Source organism: Ochlerotatus camptorhynchus, unplaced genomic scaffold (genome assembly GCF_037179485.1).
Source record: "Ochlerotatus camptorhynchus isolate MF236.1 unplaced genomic scaffold, CSIRO-AGI_Acam_v1.1 ptg000338l, whole genome shotgun sequence".
Taxonomy (NCBI): domain Eukaryota; kingdom Metazoa; phylum Arthropoda; class Insecta; order Diptera; family Culicidae; genus Ochlerotatus; species Ochlerotatus camptorhynchus.
The window spans coordinates 426,317-445,123 of record NW_027040826.1 but is presented as its reverse complement, the minus strand read 5'-3'; the positions used below and the strand labels follow the sequence as shown (position 1 = coordinate 445,123).

The 18,807-nt window shown below is 40.1% G+C and overlaps 1 protein-coding gene across 4 annotated transcripts in view; it reads right to left on the bottom strand.

Annotated features, from left to right (window-relative positions):
• The window catches only part of oc (ocelliless), a 124,035-nt gene that overhangs the window by 84,969 nt on the left and 20,259 nt on the right, over positions 1-18,807 (bottom strand). The window contains exon 2 of one of the 4 annotated variants that reach the window (XM_065231055.1): positions 17,162-17,245. The exons of the other annotated variants lie outside the window; for them this stretch is intronic. Within the exon in view, the coding sequence (XP_065087127.1) occupies positions 17,162-17,175 (14 nt within the window). The 5' untranslated portion in view covers positions 17,176-17,245. The remainder of the gene's footprint in view (positions 1-17,161; positions 17,246-18,807) is intronic. 4 annotated transcript variants of the gene reach the window in all.

Below are 18,807 nucleotides of genomic sequence, written 5' to 3'. Positions count from 1 at the left end.
CTCCGGTGGCCGAGTAGTTCTCTACCCTATTATCCTCCGCAGCGAATACCGCAGATATTCGCTGATTGATCAATGATGCAAAGATTTTTATCTTTCTTATTTCGTGTTCTCTCTACGCTTTCGACTATACCAGCAAGCTTTGTATCTACACTCAAAAAATTCCACACGTCATCATCATGTGTCTCACACTTAATTTTGCGCATATTGTGAAACACATCCATTTCATCTTCATGTGTGAATCTTATGCTATGAACCATGCCTGAACACTATGGATTTGAATTGAGACACACTTGGATTCTATGTGCCTCATATGGTGATATCAAGAGCTTTGCACACCATAGTTCAATATTCTACAATATTCTACTTTATCGAATTCTACTTTACCGACTCTAAAAATGAATCGACAAATATATAAACAAAACTGCCAGAGGCCAGAGCTTTCACATATATTTTTAATGGGTCTGATTTGGGATTCAATCATGGACTGTTGGGGTATGCTGCTGCCGGAGTCTTCGTTCGATCTCACTGTGCCACGGTTGTTCTCATATATGAGGCAGGTTGATAGGATAAAGTCACAACTCTTGTTATAGATGTTTACGTTTCTGAGCAAGCAATTCACATCGTATTGAAATGCAAAACACTTTAAATCCATCTGTTTTGAACAGTAGCGTGATTCAATGTGCAATACACTTGAATAGATAGTGAAAGATTTTCAACATTTCAAAGTTTGAAACACTAGAAATTATCGTGTATAACACATTGAACCAAGATGAAATACACTTAAAGTAAATGTGATTGTGCATTTAAAAAATCAAGTGCTTAAACACTTCGATCAAACGTGTGGAATTTTTTGAGTGTATAACATTGTAGAACGACGCACACACTTGCCTCGATTCTCTACGAAATCAAATTATTATACTATGAGTGCTTCTTATACGCTTTTAGCGTATCCATGTTCCGAAGCATGAAGAGAACAGTGGAGAAAACACAGGTCTGCAAATCGCAATGTTCGTGGTTCGAGTCTAGTCGGCAACCATTTTTCGGACTTCATTTTTTTTTTTGCTTTGTTCCGCAGCTCGGTATATCTCATTCTCTATTCATGCGGTCTCCACTAGCATCCTGCGATTATGAACCCCTCATAATTGTAAGCAAATCTTACATCCCCCGGTTGGGTGTACTGGTGTTGGCGTCCCAGTCTAGTTGGCTGCTTCTTGCATAGAACAGCGCGGCGAAGGGATCGCCTGAGATCAAACAACTCTTCTACACCAAAGTTCTACAACAAAAGATAAAAAGGAGAAGTATCGTTCGAACCTCGTTCGACTGCAGTTCTCTTTCGGTCGCATCCATCGTTTGCTCAGGAAGGGCAACTACAAGCCTGTGTCCCAGTCTACTACTTGGCTGCTGAAATAGTTGAGTAGTTGGCAGGAAACGCCGGCTGTAACAACCAGAATACAAACATTATCCCTCGTCATGATCAACCCGATTTATACCTTTTTCAAAATTGACCTTTGCTCGCTTTCTACTCTCTATATACAATTTTCACACTGCCTAACGAAACTATCAACTCTATACATTCATCTTCTCATCTATCGTATAAAATGATCACTTTTAGTCTGATATTTGACGTTAAGCATCTCCAAGTATGTACATAAAACATTGGATATAAAAATTAACAAAATTACCAGTTTTTAGATGGTTGAAAACCGGTATTTTGTTATTGCAAAATGGTACGGTATTGCCGGTAAAACCGCATAAACAACTAAATCATCACGGTAAAAAGTTGATCTTAAAACACCAAAATGACCAGCTAGTGCCGAAATATTTTATGCCATATGAAGATACCGGTGGGTTGCAGCCCGTAGATTGATAAACAGTAGTTTTGTCTCAAATTCGGAAACATGTAACTTCGAAATATATTAATAATTTATAAAACAACCACTCTAGTAGCCTCCCTTAGCTCAGACAAAGCAAAACCATGCTGGAGGCGGCTGAGTTCGATTCCCGGTTCAGTCTAGGAATATTTCGGGTTGGAAAATTTTTCGACTTTCCTGGGCATATAGAGTATGATTGTTCTTTTGCCACACAATTATACCAATGCAAAAATGGTACAGGCATCGAAAGCTCTCAATTAATAACTGTGGAAGTGCATCTAGAACACTAAGTTGAGAGCACGCAATAAGATAATATGCGATATGCAATAAGCTTGAAATGCGAAGAAGAAGAAGAAGAAGAATAAGAATAAGAAGAAGAAGATGCATGTAGTAGAACTTTGAAAATATCTTACAGCTCTTAAAATATTTAAATATTGTTTACACCAGACATTCAGTAGGGGAAGTGCACCAGTATTGACCATAGGATTCTATTTTAACCACACTTCAGAAAACCGATTAAATTACAATATTCGTGCACTTTGTGGTCGAAATGTTTATGTACACCGATGAATATGATTTGTTAAAACAAACTGAACGTCTCAAAATTGTAAACAACGTGAAATATCGTCAAAGTTGCGGAGATGGACCAGTCATGGTCTTAACCTGTCTGCAAAGACAAATCCATAGAAAAAATATATCGTCAAATGTGGCCAGAATAGGAACATGGTCAATACCTGCGCACTTCCCCTACCAATTAGTTAAACAGAGTCTTTGTCAGAAGAAAGACTTGCTCTTTGTGATGCATAATTCCCATCAGTTATTAGCAATTTTATTTAAGGTTAAAATCTAATCCAGTTGTAATGGGCATGTCCTTAAGAAAAAGAGTCAAGAAACCGGACTTCAGAAATACATATGAAATTCGGACAGTAAGTCAAGATTTTGGATAGGTAGTCTTCTTGGATTAAAATTAAAATTACAATGCATTTTTTTCAGCATTGTCATGGTATGAATCCCAGGATTTCTTTCAAATTCTACTTATAATAATCATGAAATCCTCCTTAAACTTACCAGAAAATTTCCTTGGAACTCTTTCATAATCACCCCGCAATTCATTTTTCTAAAAATTTCATTTGAATCCAACTTAGAATTTCTTTAAAGCCATCCTGAGCATTAGATTCCATTGACATTCTTTTCAAAATTTTCTTTGAAGTAAACACAAAACTTTCGTCAGATATCTCTTCTGAATGTTTAAAGTATTTCTTTCAAGTTCTCCTTCAATTTTTATAGTTAGCCTCGTAATGCGATTTTTAGCTGCGTCGTTGGTGTACTGGTAAGCATGATTGCCTCTCGCCCTAGCAGGCCTGAGTTCAATCCCAGGCGCAAATCTCTGATGACGCCTCACGGAAGGGAAGTAAAGCCGTTGGTCCCCGGTTCATAAGTTGAGGGGTCGATAGGTAGGGTCTAGGTGTGGGAGTTGCCTCCCTGGCGTTGCACAGTGGGACGAAATCAAAAATAGTGGGGCATGGCCATTTGCGACGGAACTATTGAGTGTAGCATTTTGATGTCTTTTAGAATGTTTCTTCAATTGTTGAATACTTTATTGCAGTGGTGACATTTTTTGCTTAAGGGGGGGGGGGGGTATATTCATCACAGTGGCCATTACTTTGATCCATTGTGATATTTTCCCCATTTTAATGTTGCTTTAACAATATGTTGTATCACTATTATGCGAAGCGACCGACATGGACTGACCAAAAACCTTTTCCAAAGCAGGTATTACATTTCGAGTGAAATGAGCTGCTCTTCTAATAGCAAAAGATTCTGTAAGCCCCTTATCTAACTACTTTGCCGCAGGTTAGCTCACTTTGTATAAACTTTTTTTATAGTATGATCGAGTGCTGGACTATGAATCCTTACACTTGAAGGGATCATCGAATTTAAGAATTATCGAGTTATAGAATTATCCCAAACATGATATCATTTCTAATGATAACACTTGCCATTGTGAGTTTAGTCTTTTCGATCTTATTGTTCTTTTTCTTTTCAACAATACCATAAGTACGTTATTTGATTTGCAAACTGCCTACCACTTGCCTACGCCTATGTAAGCTACTGTACCACAACCGCACTGTTTGATGCGGCAGCTTACCGTAACCTGACCGGTCGACCAAGGGGTCCCAATCCATAGTGGCTTGTATGTTCCGCAAGTGATGATGAATATGGCACCATGTTTGCATTCCAAGCGAAAGATAGTCGTCGCAGCTACCAGAAATAGTTGACCTATTGTAGTGACATCAACACACCTGACGACGAACCCGCCGACGCCGACAGTGCATGCCACCCGAACCGGCAGCAGTTTCAAGTAGGTAGATGTGACTTCTCAAAGTCGGCTACCCGTTAATTGAAGTTAGCGGCTTCGTGGCCCGATTAAATTGGATGACAAGCGAGAAAGCCTTCCCACAAAAGATACCCGACCCCGACCCGCAATGGGGAGCTTTGAGAAGGTTCCGAAAAAGAGACCCGTCCAAAGTCTGCTCGCCGGCCGGAACAATTGTTTGTTTAAGGTCAAACACTTTTTTCGGTGTACGTAGTGAGTTTTTCAAAGCAATCATATCCGCTTCACGTGCGAGAGCAAGAAGCGAAAGAAAAATATCTAATAATTAAGATTAATTTAAACGCAATTGATCATCCACGGACGCATTCTTTCGGGACGAAGAAGGTTAACATTCGCGCAAGAAGCTTGCATCCGAGTCGGGAGCCAACAAGCGAATGGAGAAGACGAGTGAAAGAATAAATAAAAATAAAAATAAATAAATATTTATGATCTCGAGCAGCTACTGAGGATTATAATTAATTATGTAGCTCTTGCTTTTATGATTCAGATTCATTTCTTTCCACCGTACCTGGATGGGCCAAAAAGGAGATCATGGGGCCATTGAACAATTTTGTTCGGATTTCTTTCTTTGTCCATCCACTGCTGGCCGGCGTCGTGTCAGTTCCGCTCTTTCCAGCGGGCAGCGAAAGGGGGTACAAAATTAATGAACCGTGTAAAATTTAATCAATTCATTCAAATTTTAATTTAAAACATACGATCATTCCGTAGCTACTGTCCACTATCCAGAGAGAAAAGTTTCTCATCGTCGATTTCAGGTTTAATTAATAATATTTTTATGACAGTGCAAATAATAGCGCACCCCGGTGGGGAAACGATTCGCGGTAGTGCTCTATCCAATGATTTTGCAGCTACCCGCGTTCAGCAAAGTTGACTCATCTCTACGCCAGAGGGCGCCATTTTGGATCGAACCGAGCACTTCCCCGCGACTGGTGGAACTAACGTTGTAATTAAAGCTAATGACGGTGCAGTGTGGCAACGAAGCAGCAGAGGAAATAAGCACTTCACGATGGAGTCAGAAGTATGTACTTCCCTAAACTTTTCTCGTCTCGTGTCTCGAGGCCGGTTTCTCTTTGCTGTTTGCGTTGCTACTTTTAGTTTTTTGGGAGGGTTCTCACGCAATCGTTCGAGTGTTGAAAATTGGCCTCTTTCTCGTTACCTCGGCAGATACCAACCACTGACTGTACGGCGAAAATGCAATGGCGTTCGGCTTGGGTTCGGCAGGTGATTGATTTTGTGTGTCGAAATGTGATGGATGTGGGACGTATAAAGATTAAGCGGTTTAGAAATTTGTTTACCATGGAAGGATAGGCAATCAGTGGCAACTACCGAATAATTTATCTCGTTGAGGACGCACTCTGCAGAGTCCTCAGTTCGGTTGTTTGGTTGCCTCAGCTTGCTATTTGGGGAACATGGCTACCAAAATGAATACGGTGGAAGAGCTCTAAACTGCAGACATTGTTAGATTCCCCGCAGCAAACAATCGATTCAAGTTTCAGCGACGTCTTACATTTTGATGTGGTTGCAGCTCATGCGCCTTTTGGTGCCCTATATAATGGCTGGGTCATGGGGAATCAATACGATCGCCATTGCGATTGCCCTTGAATTTGTTTTCTCATATACTCACCGGAACATGTTCCGGCCATATCTCCGGAATTAGTAGACCGATCCCAAAAATGTGGAATAGTATTCTACGGTACCATTATTCCTTCTACCGGTACAGAGCACTGGGCTGAATTTTAACCTTCGCGTAAAATCTCTCCTCATTTAATTTCCTGTTACAGTTGGCATAAACAACGAAAATGATTTCGTTTTTATGGCTTTCTCAGTCTAGGGTAATTCAAACAGTTAGTTGTGCACAACTAACTGTTTGAATAACCCTATACTGAGAAAGCCATAAAAACGAAATCTCCGTACAACCAGTCGAACAACCAAATCAACAACGAAAATGTTCACAAATTGCATGCATAGGGTGCTGATTTATTCTATATTGCGCTTAAATTTACATAAAATATCGTGTAAATTTACGCCAAATCTAGCGGTAACTACATATGTGCTATAAATCGCAGAAGTGTTTAAAGATTTATTCCAATGGTATGCCGCTTGTTGTCTGATGCATACATAAACATAAAGGTTGAACACGAAACAATCCGGACGCGACAATCTTCTTGGGGTTTAAAAATGCGTTTTATTTTTCGTAGTTTAAAGTAACAGCTATAAACTAGTAGGTTTTATGTTTACTCTAGAAGCCGTGGTTCAGCCTTCCTTCTTATCATAGGCCATTGCTGGAACTTTTCTTCGTGCACGGCCCATCATCTTTTGCAAGAGCCCTGTTCCCACTTGTTTGGCTGCCAAATTACATTTCCGCTTGAAATCCTTTAGGTTAATTGCACTTCCACCTTTTTTCTTCAGTATTCACAATTGACAAGTACTCCTAAAGTGACCATAGTTCCGGAGTATTGGCCTGATTCATCTGCTTGGGATCCACTGTACCACTGTTTGGTGGAATTTGAGTAGTGGCAGCTTGCCAAGCCCGGCCATAATAGGCATTCCACCTAATACTGTTCCGAGGTATAAAATTCCTGCCCAGGAATTTGATTGAAAACTGCCCGGAGCGGATGGACCGGGATTTTCGTTTCGAGCGTGCAGGATCAAATCGCGACGTGCTTGCTCCGGTGAAGCCATGTTGACAGCAAAGTTGCAGCTCAGAAAATTTCCCATCAGTACAGATAGCAAACTATTTCGCAGATCATTACAGCGAGGGGCAAGAACTATGAGAACTTAAAGCTCTTTTCTCCCATAGTAATTCCCATATAAACTACAAACCACTTCAAAGCGCAGGTGCAATATGAGTTCACATCTAAATGAGCTCAAATTTTAAGAAAAAAACCCAGGACCTGATTTGAATTCGATTGATCTGGTGGAGTAAAATCGATATTTTGAACCACTTTAATACATACATACATTCACACAAAATTATGTTCCAATTAAATTGCTATTGTTCTTAGCCAAGTGGATCAAGTGACGGATCTTAGTGTCGTATTGGACTCGAAGCTTTCCTTTCATTCCCATTATGCATCGATTATGTACAAGACTAATCGTCAACTTGGCTTCATCTCTAAGATTGTCAAGGATTTCACAGATCCACACTGTCTAAAGGCAATGTATTGTTCACTCGTAAGGCCGATCCTAGAAAATGCTGCAGTTGTATGGGCTCCAAACGACGTATCATGGAATCTAAGAATCGAGCGTGTGCAAAAAAGATTCATATGACTTGCGCTCAGAAACCTACCATGGCGTGATCCTTTGAACCTTCCAGCATATCCCGATAGATGCCGCCTGCTTGACCTCGCAATGCTTGATCGAAGAGGTAATCTGCAACAGGCTTCGTTTATAGTTAAATTACTCAACGGTGACGTCGATTGATCTCATCTTCTGTCACTGCTTGATTTCCGTGCTTCAGGTACACAGAAAAAAATTCTGAATTTTAACCATCGCGTAACATCTCGTAAAATCTCACAGAAATTTACATGAATTTTTCGAACGGTGTAGGATTTTACGTCAGAAGACGATAAACATAATAAAAGTTAGCTTGGTATATGTTTAAAGAATAAGATTTCACCTTATACCGTAAAGGTTCGAAATCCAGACTCTTGGTCTACAAATCCGGAAACTTTGAAAAAGTGTATTGCACCGTTAGAAAAATTCATGTAAATTTCTGTGAGATATAGCGCACATAAAATTAACGCTAGATTTGGCATAATTTTACGCGATATTTCATGTAAATTTAAGCGCAATATCGCATAAATTAGCAATTTTGTATACAAGTTTGTAAACGATTTCACTGTTTATGCCAAGTATAGCTCAAAATTAAACGAAGAGAGATGTTACGCGATAGTTAAAATTCAGAATTTTTTTCTGTGTAGCAATGCCTACCATGCTATAAATAGTACGTTCATTTTATCATGGTCTCATACAGGTTGTTAACTCAAAGAAGAAAACTAAATTCCCTGATTTTCCAGTCGTTTTTCAGGAAAAAAAATCCAGAGGTAGAAAATCATTCACATTTTTCTAAACTTACAGGTTTAAGACATGTTACAGTAATCAGTTAAAGCAGTAACCGGGTGTTACTTTGATTGATAATGATGTGTGAATAAAACTGCAATCATATTTATTTCAATCGGTTTGCTATCTTTCAATCTACAAGATCTTAAGAAAGTGTTCAAGTTCGTGATGCCCTTATTTCCTCAATTTACTCCATTTCTTCTCCTTGACATGTCAATTTGCTCTCCCTTATTAGTTATTTTTCAGACTTTTCTGAACTTTCCGTTAGGGATATTTCATTTCATTTTCATTTTCATTTTGAAGCGTTTGGTGGGGCAATGGGCCGAGGATAAAGGACGGGTAATGGCTGAATAGTCTATGCGGACCACTTGAACGCCATGGGAAAAGGAAGGGATTGAAAAGGCCGGTTATTGGGGGGTTTTGAGGAAATGACACATAGTGATGCTAAATGTAAAGAAACTGAAAATCCATCTCCCACTGATTCATCCTTTCACATATATAACAAATTGATATTTTAAAGCAATAATCAAAATAGACAGACAATACATGAAAAGGCTAGTTGCCAGTTGCTTTAAAGGCTAGTTGCCTCCCTAAGCGGACCCTCCGCATCCTAATTTTTCTGTTAATCCACTTAATGCTACTAGGCTGTCTAAATTTTCTTATTTAAGTTCGTTTGATGATTATGATATCTCTAGTCTAATTTAATAAATAATTGAAATATCTAATCTACCTACCATCGAAGACAGCAAATCAAGAAGACTGGCAACTTTGCCAGAATCCAAGCGACAGATACAGAAGCGCTGCGCTTGAGTGAAGGTGGAAGCAACGCATAGAAAAATGAGCAAATACACAAACCCTTCGTCTAAGGATGTAATCCTTGCTATAAAATTCGTTCGAAGCATTTACCTTTGAGCGGCAGATGACGCGGTGGTACCTGTCTCATAGCGTATGTATGAGAAAATGGAAGAGTTGCCAGTCTTCTTGATTTGTTGTCTTCGCTACCATGCTTTATTAAATACCTGCACTTGTAAATGTAATCTAAAATTTAACGTGTTTCAAGTTGTTTTTGACTTTGACCTATATTTAATATATATTAGTTCGTCCCAGGTGACACCTTCAAGTGACTAAAATGCTTCACTTTGAAGTTAGTTTCCTAGCTGATTTTTAAATTACATAGGGTATATGCTTCAACTACGCTCACACGTTTCCACTATGTCGCACCACAAAAATACGTATGGTTATGTCACAATAGAAGCACGCTACAGTGGAAATCCCGAGCCATAGTTCAAACACTTATCCCAAATCAAAATGAAGCACATATAAGATAAGTTGCAATACCATGTACAAAAATGGTGTTTAACATTGTTCCCTGAGTAATACCTCAATGAAAACAACAACGAAAGCTTGTCACGCAAGTAGAATGAGCACCGTTGGGCACTTTCTGAAATATTTCAATAGTATAATTCCCTTGCAAACCCAAATAAATCTATCTGCGTAAAAATGAATAAAATAAGAGTGATTTGCGGCAAAACCCGCCAGTATCGCACCCAACGTCAGTGTCTATACGTAAGCGTACTACAACTCGGCTCTCAAATAAAGGAGTAACAAGTGTGATACTATCACTTCAGGCTAGAACTTTGGTTCTCTTATGCAATGGTTCATCAGAGAGGGGAAGCTCAGTAATCCTCATCGCATGCTCATGACGCTATTCTGTCACGGCATGAGCCAACGATGCCGGACCTAAACCAATCGTCTCCAACGCTCAACTATGAAGCATAAGATTAGGCCCGCCCACCAACGTCCAGGTTAAAAAACTAGCCAAGGAGAGGGCTTTCCGTTAGGGATATTTTCACATATGAAACACTTGTCTTTAATCCCACGTTAAAATTTAAATTCCCAGCTTATCACGAACACTATCTTGTAAATTCATAGCATTTTGACAGTTCTTACAGCATGTTCTTTGATTAAGCAATTCAAATAATTCATTTGAGCACCTACAAGCTCACAATTCTATTGAAGATTTTATTAATTTACAAACATACTAAAACTACACCGAGTAATCAAATTGTATGAGACTAGCGAGATCAGTAATGCTTTTCAGAGAGGATTAAGAAATGTTTCCCTAATTTTTAAAGAAATTCCCTGAGATTCCCTGATTTTCTAGGACTAAAATGGAATTCCCTGATTTTCCAGGTTTTTCTAGCCTGTTATAGAATTGTCCAGAATAATCATAACACATAGTTATGATGTTGAAAGTAGACGTAATATAAAAAAAATCCGAATTTACGAGCCGCCCGGTATTCGGTGGATGACGGTCCTTAATTTTTAAATGCATCTGTTAATTTACGTAGTAAACAAGGAAACGATTCGGTATAAAACTTAAAAAACAATTGAAATTTTCATTTTCAACATCTTTTTAAAACATTGGATTATTAAGATATCAAATATCAGAGATAAATTGAACGCAAAACAAATAACGAATGGTTTAAAGTTGAAAAACCGGTATTGATGAATTAATACTACACACTTAGTTTTTTCTACCGAGCTCGGCTGTGCAAATCTCGGCAAAAATAGTGTCTCTGAGATCTCAGCAAAAGTGACATTTGATTGCTGAGTCTCGGATAATGCGTAGCTGAATCTCAGCAAACAAATGAAATGTTTGCTGAGATCTCAGTAAAACTTTTTTTGCCGAGATTTGCACAGCCGAGCTCGGTAGAAAAAACTAAGTGTGTATAACAAGTGTTTCCAACCCGGGACATCGCGGGAAACGAATCCCGAATTACCAAAATAACGCTTCCCGATTCCCACAAATCTGGTCGAATTTCCTGTAAAACAATTTTAGAAGGAATTTTGGATGAAATTTACAAGAAAACTTCCAAGATAATTATAAGGAGAATCTGCGAAGAAATCCTTAACAGTTCTGGAATTTTGTAAACACTAAGCGAAATGAAAGCGGCCTTTCATCTACCATGCGCATGGAAGATCAATCTGCCTCCACCGCAGAAGCCAAATGCGAACTATTTGCTGCACGATTTGCGATTGTTTTTCAGGCATCAACTGCGTCTCCATCGGATGTTGAAACTGCGACAAGGTCCCTGCCCGTGGACGCATTCGACATTGATATTTTCGATGTTAATCAGACGATGGTGGAGAATGCACTGAAGAAGCTGAAATCATCTGTATCTCCTGGACCGGACATAATTCCTGCGTGCATATTGAAAAAATGTAGTGACATGTTGATTACACCTCTGCAAGCTATATTCCACCTCTCTCTTCGAAGCCAGCAGTTTCCAATCGCTTAGAAGATGTCATACATGCAGCCTATCTTCAAGAAAGGCAGTAAAGTGGATGTGTTGAACTATCGTGGAATAACTTCGTTGCCTGCCGGATCCAAATGCTTTGAGATAATTCTCAATGATGTTATGTTCCAGGCCTGTAAAAAGTACATTTCAACATCTCCGCATGGATTTTTTCCGCAACGTTCAGTCATCACTAATCTGTGTGAATACACGTCGTTTTGCATCAGCGAAATGGAGCAAGGAGGTCAAATCGACAGCATATACACTGACATAAAGACTGCGTTCGACTCAGTTAATCACGATATTCTGTTGGCTAAGCTGGAGCGACTAGGAGCATCTTCGAGAATTTGTAGTTGGCTGAGATCATATTTGACTGGCCGTCAATTGTTCGTGAAAATTGGATCAGCCGTGTCTGCACCTTTCATTTCTCGATGTGGGGTGCCGCAAGGGAGCAACTTGGGGCCGCTGTTATTCGCGTTGTTCTTCAATGATGTGTCCCACGTTCTTCTGAATTGCTGCCTAATGTTCTACGCAGACGATTTTAAAATCTACCTGGTTGTTAGGAGCACCAATGATTGCCGTCAATTGCAACAACAGCTAGATTTGTTTGTCAGTTGGTGTGCACTGAATCATCTAGCAGTCAGTGTGTCCAAATGCTGTATCATATCCTTTCGAAGAACGAGAAATCCTATCCTACATGACTATACTATCAATGGCACTGTACTGAATCGGGTTGATCATGTTAAAGACTTGGGTATGGTACTGGATTATCAACTCACATTCAAAATGCACTATTCGGAAATAGTTGATAAAGCAAATCGTCAACTTGGATTTATTCTCAAGATAGCGAACGTATTTGATGACCCTCTGTGTTTGTAATCTCTGTATTGCTCGCTAGTTAGATCAATTCTTGAATTTAATTTTGCCGTCTGGTCTCCGTACGATGCTGTGTGGATTTCACGAATCGAATCAGTGCAGCGGAAATTTGTGAGATGTGCTCTACGAGGCTTGCCATGGACCGACTCATTACGACTACCACCCTACGAGCACCGCTGTGCGCTGCTTGGTATTGAACCGCTAGTGGATAGACGCAAGTTCAGCCAAGCTATCTTAGGAGCCAAAATTTTACGCTCCGAAATAGACTGCCCTGCATTGCTGAGTCAGCTCAACATCTACGCCCCTCAACGAGTGCTGCGATCTAGACAGCTATTGCGCCAGCCAACGAGACGAACACAGTACGGATCCAACAATCCCATCGATTCGATAAGTCGAAGACTCCAAGACAATTATAGCTTGTTTGACTTCAATATCTCTACCAACGTTTTTCGAAACCGCCTACGGAATCAACCAGAATGATTTTGTTTTTTTTCTGTACAACGTACGTGTTAAAGTTTTTTTTTTAGTTAAGTTTTATTCATTAAGACTACGATGTCAGATGGATTTATACAATAAATACAAATACAAATACAAATCGGATCAATATTCCAAAAGAAGTAGGAAGAATTTTCCGAGGAAAGCCAGAAGAAATTTTCAAGCGAGGCCAGGATTTTTTTTTGCCAATCATACCAAACGACTTATCAAGGAAGTCGGAAAAAATTTCAGCGATGTCGAAAACATTTTTTGGATTACCTTAAGATGCGGTGATATTGGGGATAGGGGGTGACATGGAAAAATATTTATTGGTGTCAATATCTGCATCAGAAATTAGATCAAATATTATTAGAAAATAATGACTAGAATATGTATCTTGAACTCCAGGAGTAAAGTGTTGATAACATCAACCAGTTGTTTTATTTAAATAGTACTGTATAGTTAAGTGTCATAAATAGCACCAAAAACACGCTTTTAAAAATGTCCACAGGCTAACACAAGTTTGAACACACTTTTATGTGGATAAATAGATGGAGGCTACACGCGACCTTTAGCCAAACATACGAAGTACGTTGTGATCATAACCAAGTGTACTCCTAATAGCTACGATGAATGCAGCGTAGGTGCAGCACTGATCGGATTCGGTTGCTCGCCGTGATGCGCTATGAGCCATCTTTGCCAAGCGCGTCACCCTCGTTCCAAACAATATACAGCCAGCCTCATCTGTGTTGATCACTCTAATAGCTCAGCATTACTCACCGACAAAACGGTTGTTTTCAGGACCACCATAAATTATTGTTGTTTAAGAGTTAATTTGCATTGAACGTTCGCTCGCTTTTCTGCCAGCCACATTATCCGTGATGGGAGAAAGTGGTTTTCCTAACACAGTCGCCGAATATTGAAACCAAGCACGCAATTCTACGTAAAATTTACGTTTTGAATACAACTTTTTACATTTTTATTATCTATTGAACAAACCAAAAAATCCGTACATTTTGTGCACGAAAATGCGTGATTTTGTCATCAGAAAACGAGGCGTTTCCGAGATGGGAAAAAGAGGTTTCCCCCCGAATATTGATACCAAGCACGTGTTTTGGATACAACCTCTCACTTCTTTGGCTTTGAGATTGCCAGCAGCCTTTGTCCTCTTTTTGCCGGAGTTTATTCATCATGCATGATTCGTTTAAAAACTTGAGCTTTACTTTCATCAACATAGAGTTTTTGATCTAATTTCCGTCCTGCTAAGCACAACCCACGCTTTACCTCTCTTTTCTGAACGAATTTAAACAAAAAATGGAATATTTCTGTCAAAGATGACTTGCAAATTTATTCACCTTTCCATACGTACCGTTGGATTTGATAAAGAGTCACAAATTGATGAGATATTGTCTAAAATCTAACACTGTTTCTTGATTCTAAATTCGTTCTACGAGTTTCAATTCCGTCCTAACGCATTGAAACGCCATTAGATTTTCTTCGTCCTACGGATAAACGTAGAAAAAGAGGATTCGCTAGGACCGCTTCTTTTGTTTTAAGAACAATGAGCGTAAATAATCATACAATGCGCTCTAACAGGGTTTATGTTGTAGCTAATGAACTAGCGCATCGGAACAAACCTATTATTGATTTGTGCACGGTGAAATCATTGATGTTATTGATCTTTTCTGATCGATAGAACGGAAATGGGCGATTACGACGAAGTAGCGCTCTACCCTATTCAGGTAATGATCAACAATTGATGCTTTGCATAAGTTACAAAGATATTCATCATCTTCTTTTACAAAAACATACTCTGCTATTCGGCTTTTGATCCCAACAGGACTCTCGCAAAGAAGGTCTTCAAAATTCTTATTGAAAACAGATACAATGCTTGTAAGATACGTTTCGAGTTCTATGCTTACCATTTGTTGTTCGACACCTTCAATCGAGCAAATGTTGAATTCTGCTCGCCAGATTGTGCATCACTTCTCAGGCGGTCGATACATTGCTTGTGGGTAGCTGTGGAATTTATCCAACCGGCAGTGTGATTTATCTTGTTCATATATGAGCAATCGAACTCCTCCAGCTATTGGTTTAGTTCAACAGCAGGCAAAAGGGTTACGGGCTTTTCAACAGTCAACTTAGACAAATCATGCAAGCTGAACAACTCAATACCCGCATCTTGCCCGCTGTTGGCATTATCGCTAACGCAAAGAAGCTAGTTGATAGCTGCTGCTCTATGGGCCTACTTGAATGCAAAAGCGTCTAGTCGATCATTCGTAGCATTCGCCATCTGAATTACGCAGACAAAGTTTTCCAAGCAATCTTGGTTTAACGCTCGTGTCTCTAGGCTTGCAATATCATGGTTGACGCATACTTCATAGAACAATTGTTTTTTTTTTTTTTGTGTATTAATTTATTTGACAAGGCACAACCGAATTAACTTTACAGAGCCGAGGATTCTTGGTCACTATACAATACATCTTAAAACTATAGTCAAAAGGTACAACACAATAAACACTTTATATTCCGCTATCCAAAAAGCCTCCTCCATCAGAACTGGAGCCGCTTCCAGTAGTTTCATTGTATGGCAAATTGTTGTACGCCAACGAGGGTCAGAGCGCGTCCATTGCAGCAATGGACGCAAAACGTGGTCAGCACTCACACACTCATCACGAAACGGTTGCTTTCCAAAGTCGACGACGCATCGACCGAAAGAACTGCAAATGAAGAACAATGAGGAGGACCACACAATGGTTGCTGCCGAGAAAACAGACGATCGCGTAGCACACATCGAGAGTGGCCTGCTTTTGTCGACAGCCGAGTGAACACTGGTAGAACAATTGTGATCAGCTAACTTTTCAATTTATTGTTATTAATAAGAAATATCTTAGCGGCGCCGGTGGTGTAGTGGCAAGCGTGATTCAATCCCAGTCTGGGTTCAATCCCAGTCGGCGCCACCGGGATGTTCTGAGGCATAACAACTCTGATCACGCCTTCGGAAGGGAAGTAAAGCCGTTGGTCCCCGGTTCATGAGTTGATGGGTCCAGGTGTGGTAGCTGCCTCCGTGGCGTCGGAAGCATTGGGGCTCAGCATAGAAAACAAGATCGACGGAAAACAAATCAAGGAAAAAAATGTCTACTATTGGTTACCATATTATGAAGTTAATTATAAGTTTTAAGCGAAGAGAGTAATCATGGGCCGAAAATGTGCGTGTCACGTCACAAGGAACGGGTCTAATACCTGTAATCACAAAACATCAAATTTTAACTCCAAGCTAGACTGTAAATATTATTGAAAAATTACCGTGTGTCTATGGTAAAGGAGGAAAGTACTTTTCAATTTGTTACACTTATCTTAGATTTGCAATTCAATCAACATAATCTTGAGTCTACAACTTCATTTCACAAAAGTCAAAGGTCTCAAGCTTTTGCTTTTTGTTTGAAGTGTGATAACTGTAACACAATTTCCTCCAGTTTCATTCCTTTTATGATGCTTCAAATTCCTCACAAAGTGTCAAGAAAAAAAGGTATATGTTGGCAAATATTAGAGAAAAAATGTGAGTGACACGTCCAATTTTATGGCCCTGACGAAAAAAAAACGAACAATAAAACCTGAACCGATGACATCATGACTGGTCCATCACACGCATTTCTTATCTAGTTCTGTTTCTTAAGCATTCATAGTTTCAAAATTCAAAATCCATTAAAGAACCCGGTGAATTCCTTCGGCACAACGATGGGGGCATCAAAACATGACACCAATTCAAAGGTAAGGTAAAGAACGGAAGGTTGAATGATATACAGTAACATCACCTTTGATAGAAGCATCGAAGGCAGAGCCCGAAGTGAAGGAAATGGAAAAGGCAAATTGACAGCCACACAAGTCTCGTCGTTGTCTATACAACAATCCGTGGAGGTGGCCATGCACTGCCATGACTGGTCCAAGATGTGTGTGGAAGGGTGGGCAGGAAGGAAGTGGAAGAAATTTCAATTTTCGTGTGATATTTTGACATCCAGTCAATAATTGATATCGAAGCAAATTAGTGTGGATGTAGGAAGACGAGGGGAACAGAAAATCAAATCGCGGCACATGGGTGAACGGATGAAAGAAGAGGGATTCGCGAGGAGCCAGGCCACTTAAGGCCTGAAACACTTAAAAAATCATCTCGGAGAGATACTTACACTTCTTGTGACATTTCTTCCCGACTTGCTCCGTGGTATGCCTCAAGAGTGCAAAAGAGTCTTCGGAAGGTGGGTGTGCACAAGCTAGAGAGAGGGGAGAAATCAGAAACGAAAAACCACCAACGATGTCTATTTTTATGATTTTCGATAAAGAGAGTGAAGTGGAAGTGAGTGATTCGAGTAAAAAGCTCTCGAGACTGAAGCTTTTTTCTTCCCCGCTTTGTCAGAAGGTGGATCGCGGATCGTGGCGAAGACCGAGGCGTGAAGCGTGCGAGAGGAACAAAAATAAATATATCCATTAGACAGCCGATCAGCGAACGATTAATAGCCACTAAAAAGACCGGGAAGAGAGTACAGACCCGAAGAAGGCAGAATAGAAGGAGGCTGAGAGCAGTGAAAAAAAAACACATCTCAAATGCGGACCATCAAAAGGCAACACTTTGGCGACACTTTTTTTTTTGCGATCGCTGACGACGACCTTTTTTGCGTGAATATCGAAAAGTGTGCCTTCAGAGTGGTTCGGAGCCAAATGTTAAATCTTCTTATTATTGACAAATTTCTGTTGAACATGATTGTAAAACGTGGCTCAACCAGGACGAGCTGGCAAAACAAAAAGCCGCCAGAATTCGAATTTGACAAATGTTCTAAGGATTCCAAGCGAGCGATCGGGTTAGGCGTGTCTTAGCTCGGTGAAGCCTGTTATCTTATTCGCGGATCTTAAAGAACTACAAATTGCTTGAATGTTTCATCCTCTTGTGGTCTCCTAAAAGCAGTAAGCATGACTCGTGCTAGCCGTCCGACGGTAGGTCGTTTTGGGTGATTTAGTTTTCCGCTTCTTCAGAAATTCCATAAGCACACTCGGTCCTCCTTAGACGGGTGAGCGAGCCATCTCGCGGGCGGCGAAGAAAAATAGATTCCATTTCTTGACTCGTGCCTAAGTATCATCCTCATTCCGAAAGGGGCAATAAAATCCATTTTGTGGTTTTCGGTCTCTTTTCTCCGTCTGATGCAAATCAAGCATCAGAGGCAAATTTTTCGGTTATCGGTCAAATATTCGCACTTTGCGCCGAGAATGATGGAGTCGCCAGTTCACTATCTTTACGGGACGGTACCGTAGTCTAGCCGAAGCAATGGTACTAACCCATTCGAGACGGTGGTTTCTGAAAAAGGCACACAAACTATCTTCTGATTTGGTAGAACTTTTGTTTTTCCTTGATCTGTTTTCCGTCGATTTTGTTTAACGTACTGATTACCAATGCTACAGATGCCAGAGTGGGAGCTGCCTCTCTCCATCTCCATCGACCCATCAACTCGTGGACCGGGGACCAACGGCTTTACTTCCCTGATCAGAGATTTTATACCTCAGAAAATCCCGACGGCGCCGACTGGGATTAAACCCCGGCCCTTTGGTGTGAGATGCAGTCACGTTTACCACTACACCACTGGTGTCGCTATTGGTTAAACTGGAACCCACGTTCCAAAAATGATTTATTTTCCGGAAATAAGTATATGGAGAACACCGTCAGCAGTGACGCCAACCTTTCAGATTTATCTGGAAAATCGAAATCGCATCACCTGTCAACATTTTTAGAAAAGTTTGGAAGTCTCCAATCTCTATAGCATAGGCCAGTTTTTTTTTTAAGACA